Source organism: Miscanthus floridulus, chromosome 2 (assembly GCF_019320115.1).
Source record: "Miscanthus floridulus cultivar M001 chromosome 2, ASM1932011v1, whole genome shotgun sequence".
Taxonomy (NCBI): Eukaryota; Viridiplantae; Streptophyta; class Magnoliopsida; order Poales; family Poaceae; genus Miscanthus; species Miscanthus floridulus.
The window spans coordinates 15,500,257-15,514,722 of NC_089581.1; the positions used below are offsets into that span (position 1 = coordinate 15,500,257).

The 14,466-nt window shown below is 57.9% G+C and overlaps 1 protein-coding gene and 1 pseudogene across 1 annotated transcript; one reads left to right on the plus strand and one right to left on the minus strand.

Annotated features, from left to right (window-relative positions):
* The first annotated feature begins 2,175 nt into the window (after positions 1-2,175).
* Positions 2,176-6,249, plus strand: LOC136538030 (uncharacterized; annotated as a pseudogene).
* LOC136536137 (uncharacterized) lies at positions 4,154-9,316 on the minus strand. Its single transcript, XM_066528531.1, has 3 exons — positions 7,223-9,316; positions 6,384-7,139; positions 4,154-4,204 (listed from the first exon to the last, which is right to left on the minus strand). Exons 1-3 carry the CDS (start codon positions 8,138-8,140, stop codon positions 4,154-4,156), a joined length of 1,725 nt encoding a protein of 574 aa, XP_066384628.1. The 5' UTR covers positions 8,141-9,316.
* Positions 9,317-14,466: the final 5,150 nt, after the last annotated feature.

Genomic DNA, 14,466 nt, shown 5'->3' on the forward strand with positions numbered 1-14,466 from the left:
GATACCTCGACTGGTCTCGAGAGGCAATCACCTTCGATCGGGATGACCACCCTGATTATGTTCCAAACCCCGGGTAGTACCCGCTTGTCGTCGACCCGATCGTCGGCAACACCCGACTTACCAAAGTGCTCATGGACGGGGGGAGCGGCCTCAACATCCTCTACGTCAACACTCTAGAGCTCCTGGAGCTCGACCAATCGCGGCTCCGAGGTGGTTCCGCGCCCTTCCACGGCATCGTGCCAGGAAGGCGCACGCGACCCCTCGGGCGCATCGACTTACCCGTCTGCTTCGGCACTCCCTCCAACTACCGCAAGGAGGTCCTCACCTTCGAGGTAGGTTGAATTCAAGGGGGCTTACCACGCCATCTTGGGGCGCCCGTGCTACGCCAAGTTCATGGCGATCCCCAATTACACCTACCTCAAGCTCAAGATGCCAGGCCCCAACTGGCGTCATCACCGTCGAAGTCCACGTACGAACATGCATACGACTGCGACGTCGAGTGCATCGAGTACGCCGAGGCCATCGCGGAGGCCGAGGCCCTCATCGCCGATCTCGACCAGCTTGCTAACGAGGTTCCCGACGCCAAGCGGCGCGTCGGGACCTTCGAGCCCGCGGAGGACGTCAAGCTCGTCCCCGTCGATCCCACCGTCCCCGACGGCCGGGGACTGAAGGTCAGCGCCACCCTCGACAGCAAATAGGAGGCCGTGCTCAGTCGACTTTCTCCGTGCGAACATCGATATGTTCGCATGGAGCCCCTCGGACATGCCGGGCATACCAAGGGAGGTCGCCGAGCACGCCTTAGATATCCGGGCGGGCTCCAGACCGGCCAGACAGCGCCTGCAGCCGGTTTGACGAGGAGAAGCGCAGGGCTATCGGCGAAGAAGTGCAGAAGCTCGTAGCAGCCGGGTTCATCAAGGAAGTATTCCATCCAGAGTGGTTGGCTAACCCCGTATTAGTCAGGAAGAAAAGTGGCAAGTGGAGGATGTGCGTGGACTACACTGGTCTAAATAAAGCGTGCCCGAAGGTCCCGTTCCCACTACCACGGATTGACCAAATCGTCGACTCCACTGCGGGATGCGAAACCCTCTCCTTCCTCGATGCGTATTCCGGTTATCACCAAATCAAGATGAAAGAGTCCGACCAGCTCGCGACTTCTTTCATCACTCCATTCGGCATGTACTGCTACGTAACCATGCCGTTTGGCCTCAGAAACGCAGGGGCTACTTACCAGCGGTGCATGATCCAAGTCTTTGGCGAACACATCGGGCGAACCATCGAGGCCTACGTGGATGACATCGTAGTCAAGTCCAGGAAGGCCGGTGATCTCGTCGGTGACTTGGAGACTGCCTTCACATGTCTCAGAGAGAAGGGCATCAAGCTCAACCCCGAGAAGTGCGTCTTCGGGGTTCCCCGAGGCATGCTCTTGGGATTCATAGTCTCGGAACGTGGAATCGAGGCCAACCCGGAGAAGGTCTCGGCCGTGACCAACATGGGCCCGATCCGAGACCTCAAAGGGGTGCAGAGGGTCATGGGATGCCTCGCAGGCCCTAAGCCGCTTCATCTCGCGCCTCGGCGAAAAAGGCCTGCCCCTGTACCGCCTCTTGAGAAAGTCCGAGCGCTTTTCTTGGACCACCGAGGCCGAGGAAGCCCTCGCCAGGCTCAAGGCACTGCTCACCAACCCCCCCGTCCTAGTTCCGTCCGCCGAAGGCGAGCACCTCTTACTCTACGTCGCCGCGACAACCCAAGTGGCCAGCGCGGCCGTAGTAGTCGAGAGGCAGGAGAAGGGACATGCTCTACCCGTCCAGCGACCTGTCTACTTCATCAGCGAGGTGCTCTCCGAGACTAAGACGCGTTACCCCCACATCCAGAAGCTGGTTTACACCGTAGTCTTGGCTCGACGCAAGCTGCGTCACTACTTTGAGTCCCACCCGGTGACTGTGGTGTCGTCTTTTCCTCTGGGGGAGATAATCCAAAACCGGGAGGCCTCGGGTAGAATAGCCAAGTGGGCTGTTGAACTCATGGGGGAAACCTTGTCTTTCGCGCCTCGGAAAGCGATCAAATCACAGGTCCTGGCCGACTTTGTAGCCGAGTGGATCGACACACAGCTGCCACCCGTTCAAATCCAATCAGAATGCTGGACCATGTACTTCGACGGGTCTCTGACTGAAGACTGGGGCTGGCGCGGGCCTGCTCCTGGTCTCGCCCCTTGGAGTACACATGCGCTACATGATCCGGCTTCACTTCGCCGCCTCCAACAATGTGGCCGAATACGAGGCCCTCGTCAACGGCTTACAAATCGCCATCGAGCTTGGAGTGCGGCGTCTCGAAGTACGGGGTGATTCGCAGCTCGTCGTCGATCAGGTGATGAAAGAGTCAAGCTGCCATGACCCCAAAATGAAGGCGTACTGCACGATAATACGTCGCCTGGAGGACAAGTTCGACGGCCTCGAACTCAACCACGTCGCTCGAAAGTTCAACGAGGCCACAGACGAACTAGCAAAGATGGCGTCGGCACGGACCCCGGTTCCCCCGAACGTCTTCGCCAGAGACCTCCACAAGCCATCCGTCGACTACGCCTCGGACAATAGAAGAAGGCCCATCGACCGAGCCCACCGCAGGGCTCGAGGCCCCCTCTACCATCGAGACCTCGCCAGCCAAGCCCGAGGCCATGGCGATTGACGCAGAGCCTCCCAAGGCCGACCAAGAAACGGACTGGCGAGTCCCCTTCCTTGATCGCCTCGTTCGGGGAGAGCTTCCTGCTGACAGAACCAAAGCCCGGCGGCTCGCGCGGCGCGCCAAGACTTACGTCCTCTGCGACGGCGAGTTGTATAGGCGTAGCCCATCCGGTATTCTCCAACGATGCATCACCACCGAGGCTGGCCAATCCTTACTTTGGGACTTGCACGCGGGAGTCTGCAGGGCACCACGCGGCGCCTCGGGCGCTCGTGGGTAACGCCTTCCGCCAAGGTTTTTATTGGCCGACGGCGGTGGCCGACGCCACGAGGCTAGTACGCTCCTGCGAGGGATGCCAGTACTACGCTCGACAGACGCACCTCCCGGCCCAAGCCCTCCAAACCATCCCCATCACATGGCCATTCGCTGTATGGGGGCTGGACATGGTTGGGCCTCTGCAAAAGGCACCCGGGGGCTATACCCATCTGCTGGTAGCTATCGACAAATTCTCCAAATGGATCGAGGCTCGTCCGATCGCTCAAATCAAATCCGAGCAAGCGGTGCTGTTCTTTACGGATATCATCCACAGGTTCGGGGTTCCTAACACCATCATCACTGACAATGGGACACAATTCACCGGTCGCAAGTTCCTAACGTTCTGCGACGACCACCACATCCGGGTGGCCTGGTCGGCCGTAGGACACCCAAGGACGAATGGCCAAGTAGAGCGTGCCAACGGCATGATCCTACAAGGCCTTAAGCCAAGGATATTCAACCAGTTGAAGAAGTTTGGCAAGAAATGGCTTGCCGAACTCCCGTCAGTCATCTGGAGCCTAAGAAATACCCCGAGCCGAGCCACGGGATTCACACCGTTCTTCCTGGTCTATGGAGCCGAGGCCATCCTCCCCACTGACTTAGAATACGGTTCCCCGAGGCTACAGGCGTACAGCGAGCAAAGCAACCGCACCGCCCGCGAAGACGCCCTCGACCAACTGGAGGAAGCCCGAGACGTCGCGCTGCTACACTCGGCCAGGTACCAGCAAGCCCTACGACGCTACCAAGCCCGGCGCGTCCGAAGCCGAGACCTGAAGGTGGGCGACCTGGTGCTGAGACTGAGGCAGAGCAACAAGGGCCGCCACAAGCTGACCCCACCCTGGGAAGGGCCGTACATCGTCGCTCAAGTGCTGAAGCCCGGGACCTACAAGTTAGCCAACGAGAAGGGCGAAATCTTCACCAACGCTTGGAACATAGAACAGCTACGTCGTTTCTACCCTTAAAATTCCAAACGTTGTTTACATTGTTTCTCGAAATGCAATAAAGAAGCGTTCTTAGTTGTTATAATTTTTCGAGAAACCCCCCTTATAGACAAGCCGATTGTATAGAACCCAAGGACCGTACGATCGTCTCAAAGGTGAAAAGGCCGGCTGAGCCGTGAGAACGGCCTACGCCTCCGGGCTACGGCAACTCCCTCACCACCTTTTCACCCAAAGGACAGCGTAGGCTCCGAGGAAGTTCTGTACAAAGAGCTTGTCTATCAATAGGGGCTAAACGTCACAATAACGCTATAAGGGAGACTCGGCTCTGCCTCTGCAAAGCCGGGCCTCCCTCGGGGGCTAGAAAGGGGGAACCCCCTAAGTCCCGAACACCATTCGTTAATGGTCTTTCAAAAAATTTCTACGCCAAACTCTCTCGGGCTCCGACGGGACCTTCACAAGAAACCCAAAGACCAAAAGTTTGTCTGGAGGCCAAAGGGCCGGTCGAGACGTGAGAACAGGCCTACGCCTCTGGGCTACGGCAGCTCCCTCACCACCCTTCGCCGAAGGACGGCTTAGGTCCCGAGGGTTTTCTTTGCGGGTTCCCAAGATCGAGACAGAGGGCACAGGCTCGGAAGTAGAACAGAAAACGATTAAAAGACGCACGTACGCGAATACTTTACAGGCCTCGACGGCCACAAATACGTCACGATACGGCAACTAACTCAATCCGGTTACATGGCCCCTTTTGGCCCAGGTCAAAGCTCAAGGATCGGCGGCTGGCGCGGGAGGGACCACCTCTTCTTCAAACAGACGGGCCAGCGCTGTGCCAGGTGCCTCGGCCGCCTCCAACAGCTTCATAACCTCCGCATCCGCCTCCTCGTCATCTTCTGGCAACACGTAGCCGTCGCTAACAGCCTCGAGGTTGATGGCGTAGTGCGAGGAGACGACGGCCAGGGCGCGCTTGACACCCGTGTGCAACGCCCCTCGGAGTCTCTCGCGGACGTGGCCGCTCAACGCAATCAGGCGGCTCCCAAGGGAGCTAGCTGATTGGACCTCCTCGACGTCCAGGGCCTCGCAGGCGGTCCGGACAGCGCTGCGCAGCGCCTCGTGCTCCCGGACCTCGACATCCAGCGCTGCTTGCGCTGCGACGGAGGCCTCAGCCGCCTGGGAGGCCCCTTTCTCCAGATCTACGTCGCAACGAGGAGTCAGGAGCCAAACGCGAACCAGAACAAATGGACAAGGAACACGGTTCGAGCGGAACTTACCCTCGGCCTTGTTCTTCCAGGCTAAGACCTCGACCCGAGAGGCCTCGGCCGCCTTGGTAGCCTCTGCCAGGGCGACTTTTGTCGCCTGATGCTCACTCTGCTCCGCACCCAGCTGCCCGGCTGTGGCCTTCGCTAGAGGCCGTCGCTTCTTGGGCCCGAAGCCTGAAGGAGTCTCGCTCCTCCTCCAGTTCCTTGATCTTGGCCACCAGAGGGGCGGACTGCTCCTTAGCCGTGGCCAACTCGGCCTGAATGTCAGCACAACGAAGGCGGAGGTCCTCCACTTCCGCACTCCGCGCCGACAATAGTCCCTGGGCATCAGCAAGCAGGCCCTTTTGGCGCCGGAGCTGGTCCCAGATATCCCTCTCATTTCGCAGGAACACCGATTTCCCAAGGGATCGGGTCTCGAGCTCCTAAGGAGGCAAAACAAAAAACGCACGTCAAACACCGCGAGGGGGCTCGGAGAGAAAACAACGCGGCACGAGAGAGGAAAGTACTTACCCGCGTGACACCGGGCAAGTCCTGACCCATAATAGTCATCGCTGTCTGCAGCGACCGCACTGCCAGTTGGCGGTACTGCTCGAGGGTGCTCCAATGCCCCCCCTCTGCGGTATCTTCAAGGGCAAACACGGGCTCCCCCTCGGGGTCAGCCCGGTTCCGCCAGAAAACACGCGGGAAGCTCCACCCACAAGGCTCGGGCCGTAGCCGGACAAGAGCCGAACTCCCCTCGGCGGGATCAGGGACTGGCTGCTCCGCGGTACTGGCCGCCTCGGCGTCCGCCGCCTCCTTCCCTCGGGAGGAATCATCAGACGAGATTGTCTGAACCAGGGGCGGCGCCAAAATTTGCCCCGTCTCCACCTCCATCGCCTCGGTCTCGACGGACCCGGGGGCTCTGGCCTCCGCCATCTCTACCTCGATGGCCCCGGCGTCCACCGCCCTGACGTCGGAGGTCTTGGGGGCTCCGGCCTCACCCTCAGTGGCCTCGGCAATAACAGACTGCCCCAGCCTCCTTCGCCCCAAGACGCACAACATCGCGAGGCATGGGCTCCTCCTCCTCCACTCGCTCCGCGGCCGCCTCGGCCCCCTTTTCCTGGGCAGCCGCCTCCTCCGAAACGGCCTCGCCCGACGCCACGCCGCGTCGCACGCCAGCCTGCGCCTCCGCTGCCTGATGGGCGGAGGAGCTAACGTTCACCTTGAGCGCCTTACGGGGCGCCAAGGGAGGATCTTCCACCAGAAGCAGTCTGGCTGGAAGAAAAGACACTCCCAAGGTCAGCATGCAACCAAGGGGCAAACAAGAAGTACTACGGACTCCACCAGAGAAGACGCTTACCGCGAACAGGGGATGCAGCCGCTTCGACACCGCCTGCCTCCTCTGCAACGGCGGCGGTGGTGGCAGCAGCGCGGCCTCGGTGCCCACCAGTGCCAGCTGGCCTCCGTCGGACCCCGGCACCTCCTCGACCCTTCGCGGAGATAATGGGGTCGCCCCCACCGTCACCCGCTCCACCTCCACCGTCGAACCCATCGGGCTGACGGCACGCTCCTCCGACACCCGCGCCTCGGGTGTGTCGGCCTCGGCCCCGGGACGGGCCGCCACTGGCCCCGGGACACCTCCTCCTCCTAGGGGCGTCAGGCTCCTTGCCGGCGCCCCGGGAACCATCTCCCTGATGTCAGGGAGGTGTTCCAGGCAGGCCGTCCCCACCTCGCGCCCGCCGCCGTCGCTCGAAGAATCCGACACCGATGACGAGGGGGACGGCTCCAAAGGGAGACCGTCGAGCCTCTGGCGCCGGCGACGGGCGTCCAGCTTTTCGCGCGCGAGGATCTTCTTCGTGCGCTTCGCCACCTCGGCATCCTTCTTCTTCTTCTCCTCCTCGGCACGCGCCCTGTTCACGGATCGCCGCCGGGCGTCCTCGGGAACGGGCGGCGGGGAGCCTCGCACGTCTCTTATCCCCTGCGAGAACGACGAAGTAAGACAACAGACAAAAAAGGCGAAAAACAAGAAGGCCGCGAAAGCCTCGACAACACCCAACTTACCAGCGAGACATACCCCCGCGACGGGCGCATCGGGAACGGCATCAAATCGTCGATCTTCGGCTTCCCGTCCACCGCTTCTCTCACCCGACGCAGGGTCTCGTCGTCGGTAAGGGCGAAGGCGGACATCTTGACACCGACGATCGAATCGCCCGGGGTCATCTCGAACAGCCGCCGCCGCCGGGCCATCAGCGGCAACACCCTCCGGCGGTGAAAAGCCGCCACGACCACGGCCGCCGAAAGGCCGTGGTCACGCAGCTTCCCCAAGGCCCTCAAGAGCGGTTCCAGCCTAGGCTGATCGACCTTGATGACGCCGTACCCCCACTTCTCTGGTTGACTCTCTACAACCCGCCCGGTATAAGGGGGAAGTCCTCCGCCGTCGTTGCGGAGGTAGAACCAGCCGTCATACCAACGACGGTTGGACGTTGACAGCTGGGCCGGGATGTAGAGGGACTGCCGATCTTGGCGCACGTGAAGGGTGCAGCCGCCGGCCCTCTGCGCCTTCCGAGCCCCCCTCGTTCCCCCCGGCTTGGTGGTGAACGTCGCTCGGAACAAGTGGAGCCACAACTCCCAGTGGGGAGCGATCCCCAGGTACCCCTCACAGACGGCGACAAAGATGGCCGCCTGCGCGATGGAGTTGGGGCTGAAATTGTGCAGCTCCACGCCATAGTAATGCGGGAGCGCCCGCATGAAGTTGTCCACCGGCGACCCGAAGCCTCGCTCGTGGAAGACGACGAAGCTCACCACATAGCCGTCGCGCGGCCTCGGCTCCGACTCGTTCCCCGGAACAATCCACTCCGGCTCGTCGGGGTCGGTAATCGGGCGAAGAAGACCGGCCTCCACGAGCGACTGCAGCTTCTCCTCGGTGACGTCGGACCGCTCCCAGGGAGCCGCCGGGAGGATGACGGGACCACCAGCCATTGCGCGGCGGAGGACGCTGCGACGACGGTAATCTCTCTCCCTCTCTCTTTCGGTCTCTCGCCCTCGCCCTTCTCTTCCCCGGCGCTCTATGCTCTCAGCAACGGCACGGAGGCAGCAAAGGCAAACGCGGAAAAGGTAAGGAGGAAGAGGGCGAGGCTGTTTGCGTATTTATGCAGGGACGAGACGAAACCACCGGGCGACGAAATCGGGGAAGTTTCCCGCAGAAAATCCGCTGCGGTTACCCAGATCCGATCTTACCGCCCACGCGCCCACTCCCTCATTAATTGCGGGTGCAGTTATGTCCCGTCGGCTGAAGCCACGTCGCGTCCAACCGCAGTAACAACAGGCGCCGTTTCACCTCCCCGAAAAAGCCGCCTCAAAAGGCGCGCCTGACGTTATTAGCCGTTGGGAGAGGGATAGCCCCCACCCGATTCCTTTCAGGCAAAGGAACTGGGCACCGAGCCCGTTACGGTCCAGGGGTTCGAAGGCTGGGCCCCCAGGGGTTTCGACAGCCGCCCCAGGGCAACAGAGTCAGGGGCGACTACGGGCGAGCCTATACGAGGCCAAGGCCCAAGCAAGCGAAACGCTTGGGACGCCCTGTGTCGTGTCCGAGACCGGTAGGGAGGTCTCCGAATGGGATCCCACCGTAGGGAGGCACCGAGCCACCGAGGCCCAGCGAACGGCCTCGGCACCCACTAGAGAAACCCTCCGGTACTCTTGGAGCGCGTCTCCGGACCGCTAGCCGACCCCCAGCGAACGGGGTACGGGCCTCCACTCGGACTTACCCGATAACAGCTCACCGGAAATGCCGTTGCTCGCGCCCACCGAGGGTAGCATGGCATCTTCCACCCCTCCTTCCGAGCGAAAAGGAAGCGCGAGGGTCGAATAAAAAGTCAGGAGAATCCCTGACGGCCCTCCTGCTCCGCGCAGAGGCTAAGGGACTCTTTCTGCAGAACATTGCCGAGGCCCAGCGACTTGGGCTCGCACACGAGGGGGCTCGGCAAAACAAACCCTCCTTCCGAGCGAAAAGGAAGCGCGAGGGTCGTTCAAAAAGCCGGAAGAACTCCTGACGGCCCTCTTGCTCCGTGCAGAGGCTAGGGAGCTCCTTCTGCAAAAGACGCCGAGACCCCGCGACCTAGGCTCGCACCCGAGGGGGGCTCGGCGGACAGACCCTCACGCGCGAGGGGCGAACAAAAGCCAGGGGACCTCTGACCGCTCTCTCGCTCCGTGCGGGAGACTCGGGGGCTCCTCCTGCAACTTTGCCGAGACCCAGCGGCTCAGGCTCGCACACGAGTGGGCTCGGCAAACAGCCCCCCGTCCGAGCGAAAAGGACGTGCGGGAGACGGACAAAAAAGTCGGGAGGACCCCTGACCGCCCTCCCGCTCCGTGCGGAGGCTCGGGGGCTCCTCCTGCACCCAAGATAAAGACAAAGCGACCCAAGCCCGTTACGGTCCAGGGGTTCGAAGGCTGGGCCCCCAGGGGTTTCGACAGCCGCCCCAGGGCAACAGAGTCAGGGGCGACTACGGGCGAGCCTATACGAGGCCAAGGCCCAAGCAAGCGAAACGCTTGGGACGCCCTGTGTCGTGTCCGAGACCGGTAGGGAGGTCTCCGAATGGGATCCCACCGTAGGGAGGCACCGAGCCACCGAGGCCCAGCGAACGGCCTCGGCACCCACTAGAGAAACCCTCCGGTACTCTTGGAGCGCGTCTCCGGACCGCTAGCCGACCCCCAGCGAACGGGGTACGGGCCTCCACTCAGGACTTACCCGATAACAGCTCACCGGAAATGCCGTTGCTCGCGCCCACCGAGGGTAGCATGGCATCTTCCACCCCTCCTTCCGAGCGAAAAGGAAGCGCGAGGGTCGAATAAAAAGATCAGGAGAATCCCTGACGGCCCTCCTGCTCCGCGCAGAGGCTAAGGGACTCTTTCTGCAGAACATTGCCGAGGCCCAGCGACTTGGGCTCGCACACGAGGGAGCTCGGCAAAACAAACCCTCCTTCCGAGCGAAAGGAAGTACGAGGGTCGTACAAAAAGCCGGGGGAACCCCTGACGGCCTTCTCGCTCCAGGTGGAGGCTAAGGGGCTCTTTCCGCAACATCGTCGAGGCCCCGCGATCCGAACTCGCACCCACGGGCCCGGCGAACACGATGAAAACGCCTCGCTCGAAAGAGAAAAAAGCCCCTGAAGAAGTGAAATCACTCCTCCAGGGCCTCGGGGGCTACACCCGGCGGGTGCGCTCGCGCGCACCCACCGAAACCTCGAAAACAAAACACCATCCCGACAGGAACTATCAAGAGCCAATTCTCGTCAGAACCTCAGGGGGAGTGCCTCCACTCCCCCCAAGGCTCGGGGGCTACTGTCGGATACCGTGAGGAGGGGTACCCTAAGCAAGATCCAACAAACTGCTTAGACCCTAAAACGAGGTCCAATAAGGCAGACGAGGTCCCAGCCAAAAAATCTCCGACTTCGCCCAAGGCCCCCTCGCCTGAGGCCCCTTCGCCCGAGGCCTCCTCGCCGAGGCCTCAGAAGAAATACCGATTCTCCGATTCGCCCGAGGCCTCCTCGCCGAGGTCTGCGGTTCTCCGATTCGCGCGAGGCCGGCTCGCCACCAGCCCCGCGACCACCGCCTTGACTAGACTATTCCGGCTGGACATCACATCTAATCAAGGCGCTCAACCACCCCAACAACCACACGACGGCACAGTACAGCGAAGTGGCAGACCAGCACGTCAGCGCCCTGCCACCCACGACGGGATCGTGCAGGGGTTACCGGCTACTGTGCTGCCTAAACTCCTGCACCAAGGACAAACGCGACGTGGGGAGTCAGAACTGGGTTCCTGTGACCTCGGGACCAGCGAACTGACCGAGTTCCGCCTCGCCCGAGACTCCCGGTAGGGCCCCGGGCGAGCTGGCCATGCTCCGCCTCAGTCCGAGGCTAGGCTCGTCCCGCAACCTCGTCGCCTCCGCCTCAAAGGTCGCTCTAGCAGGCTGTCGCATCCCATTAATGCACCCGGCTGCACCCACTACGTAAGCCACGATCGGCAGGTACGCCGCGACAGGAGTGACGGGACAACGGTCAAATCGCCTTTTTACCATCCCTTACTGACAATATAGGGTACCGTATCCTGTAGACACACGTTCCGCACTGTTCCGCCTAAATCAACAACGACGATGACCGCCAAGACCCCGCATTACCGCCTGCAAAGGCCTCGGCACAGCAGGCCTCGGCACAGCGGGTCTCGGCCTCAGCGTGGTGGGTCTCGGCACAACTGACTACAGCAGCCCCCAGGTCTCGGCACTTCACCAAGTCAACAAATGAACAGGAGCGCAGCATGTCGCCAGCCGGGAGACCATACCGACTAGACGCCGACGGGAACTCCCACGACGCCGCGCTGCTCCGGGAGCAGAATACGTCAGCAAATAGTAGCCTTCTCATGTACTTCTGGCTTCCTCCTTGTGGGTATAAAAGGAGGTAGCCGGTACCATTTCTAGGGGGAGAAGGGGAACAAGAAGACGAACACACCGATAGAACCACGCTTCCACGCTGCTTGGGAACAACGTCTCGAGCAGTCCGCACCACCCTCGCCGAGACCTGGGACTAGCTCCCTCTCTCACCTAGCTTGTAACCCCTACTGCGAGCACTCAGGTGCAAGGAATACAAGATCGATCTCTCAGACTGGACGTAGGGCCTCGATTGCCTGAACCAGTATAAACCTTGTGTCTCTTTGCATCACCATCCGGGATTAGGGGCACGCAGCACAAATTCACTCATTGGTTGAGGGACCCCCGGTTCCAAAACACCGACAAACACATATTCTTGGTCTCCCTAAATCTGCGAAGATATTCCAATGGTGTCTTATTTGTTCTCATCCTCAGACTCATGAGATCGACCAACTTCTTCTCATTAGTACCCGTGTAGAAATATGAATGAAACTTCTGCTCTAGCTCTACCCACGTACCAATAGAATGAGCTGGTAAAGACGTGAACCACGTGAAAGCTAGTCCTGTAAGAGACAAAGGAAAATATTGAATCCTCCAAGCTTCATCTGAAGCAGCTTCTCCAAGCTGCATTAAGTACCGACTGACGTGCTCTATGGTATTAGTATCATCTTAACCAGAAAACTTGGTCAAATCTGTTGGAGGTATCACCCTTGGAGGTAATGCCACTCTGTTGTACCACTCTGGATAAGGAGACTTGTATGAATAGGATTGATTTTTTGGCTTCAAGCCGAACTGATTCTGCATCATATCAGTCATCCTATGCATCAAAACATCAATGCCTGAATCCTGATTTCCTTGTACTTGCACTCCAGAAGGCAATCTTGAAGCACTCCTATACCCTAGATTTGGCACAGCATTGATAGCATTATAATCAGTAAATTCTTGATACCCATCTCCATACATATTCTTCTGCAATCTGTTTGATGCTGGAGAAACTCTATAAGCTGAAGGTGGCACTTCTCCTGTGGTACCAAATGTTACCTGGCCATAGGTGGGATGTGATTGCTTTTCAGTGTGAGTCAATCCACCTATATTTGAAGTCAATGCTCCTTCTTTTCCAATAGGCTTCTCTTGATGCTTTGGAACATTGAAAAGTGTCGGTCCACTGAGTGGGCCAACATTTTCTTCAAAGTATTTATCAACCATTGGACCAAAAGTACTGATCATGATTGCCCGAAAGGTATTTAGAAAAGCTGTGTGATGGTTTGTCATGGTTTCTCCCATAGCTTTATAAACCAGGGCTGCCATCTTCTGAGCATCCTCCTCTTCAGTTTAATCAGTTTGATGTGGAAGAAGAACCCTTGGCATTGACTGCTTTTGAAACACTTTGTTGCTCTTGTTTTTGGAAAAAGACATCAAACACTTCTGTTGGTATTGCTCACATGCTTGTAGCACTAAATCCCTGTAATTATCTGACAATTCTGCCATGGTCACATCCAGAACATGATCATTGTTGATCTCAGACGCCATCTTGAACTAACAGATGGTCCCACCGAGCGTGCCAAAAAGTGTGTTGACACAAAATGTGACGCACTGTGCCTCACACACAGCAAGCCAGAAAGCGTGGCTTCAATCGGGTGCTCGGGTGCTTCGTGATCTGGAAACGTGCCAGTCAGTTTGACCTAAAAAAACTAACAAGGGATAAAACAGTTAAATGCCAAACCAGAACATGTCGGGTGAGACCAGACAGTTCCATATATACGGCCCTGAAGCCACTTACAATGACATATAGCTATAGGAAGCTGTCTGCCAACAAGTTTATAAACCATTCAGCTAATCGTGAGATGAACACACGTAAAGATCCGATTGCCGAATGCATGTGCATGGGAAGACATGTTTGAACAAGTGAAATTAATTATGAGTTAATGCATAACCAAGCTCAGTAGTCCAGCCGAGTTGGGGTCCATGAAGAAGGAACGTGCAAATAAACACGATTAAACTAATCTAAAACCTGCATCTGCCGCACGACACCTAGTTTCGTCAAAGCTTAAACGTAATTAACATGCATGAACCCACGACATGTGACAATCTAGATTAAAATAATTCAGCCATTATGAGCATGTTATCTATTTGCAAAGGTAATATGAAAGCAATGATCATTGAAGCACGAATAAAACCATAAGAGAGGGCCGAACAATATCAATCTAGATTGGGCAGAAGTGTGTTACAAATATATAAAATATTTAAAACATGCAATACAGGATAACTTAATGAATCTATTTAGATTTTGCCATATCTAATAGAGCCGATAACTGTCTAGCTTTCACTAAGCATATTGAGCAAACGCCTGCCGCACGGTATCTACTCATAAACAAAGCATAAGCAAAGACTTCTTGATTGTCAAGCAAAGATCCGCCGCACGATCATTGAAAACAAACAAGACTACTTGCATCACGTCTAAATCCACCGCATGATACTAAACATGATAACAAGGTTGTCGAAACTTACGGAGGTCGATGGATCGATGACTCCTCTCGAAGAACTCGACGACACGATAAAAGGACTCGAAAGTTGGCACGGGGCCGGTTGTATTGATTTGATTGTGAACCCCTATTACAATGGTCGAGGGTCAATATTTATACCCTAGACAAAACACGAGTCCTAAAAGACTACGATTTACAAAGGAACTCTTAAACAAACTTGGAAACTACGATTCCTTGCCCTAAACTCTCAGAGTCCTTTATTATTACAACTTTTATCTTTTCGATCAGCTTTGCCTGCCATCTTCTGCTTTCCCGAATGAAGTCACCACCTTCTAAAGTAACCGACTGCACAAGCATTTAGCCGACCGCTCGTTTTGTTTGCCGAATGTCCTTCTTCTCGCAT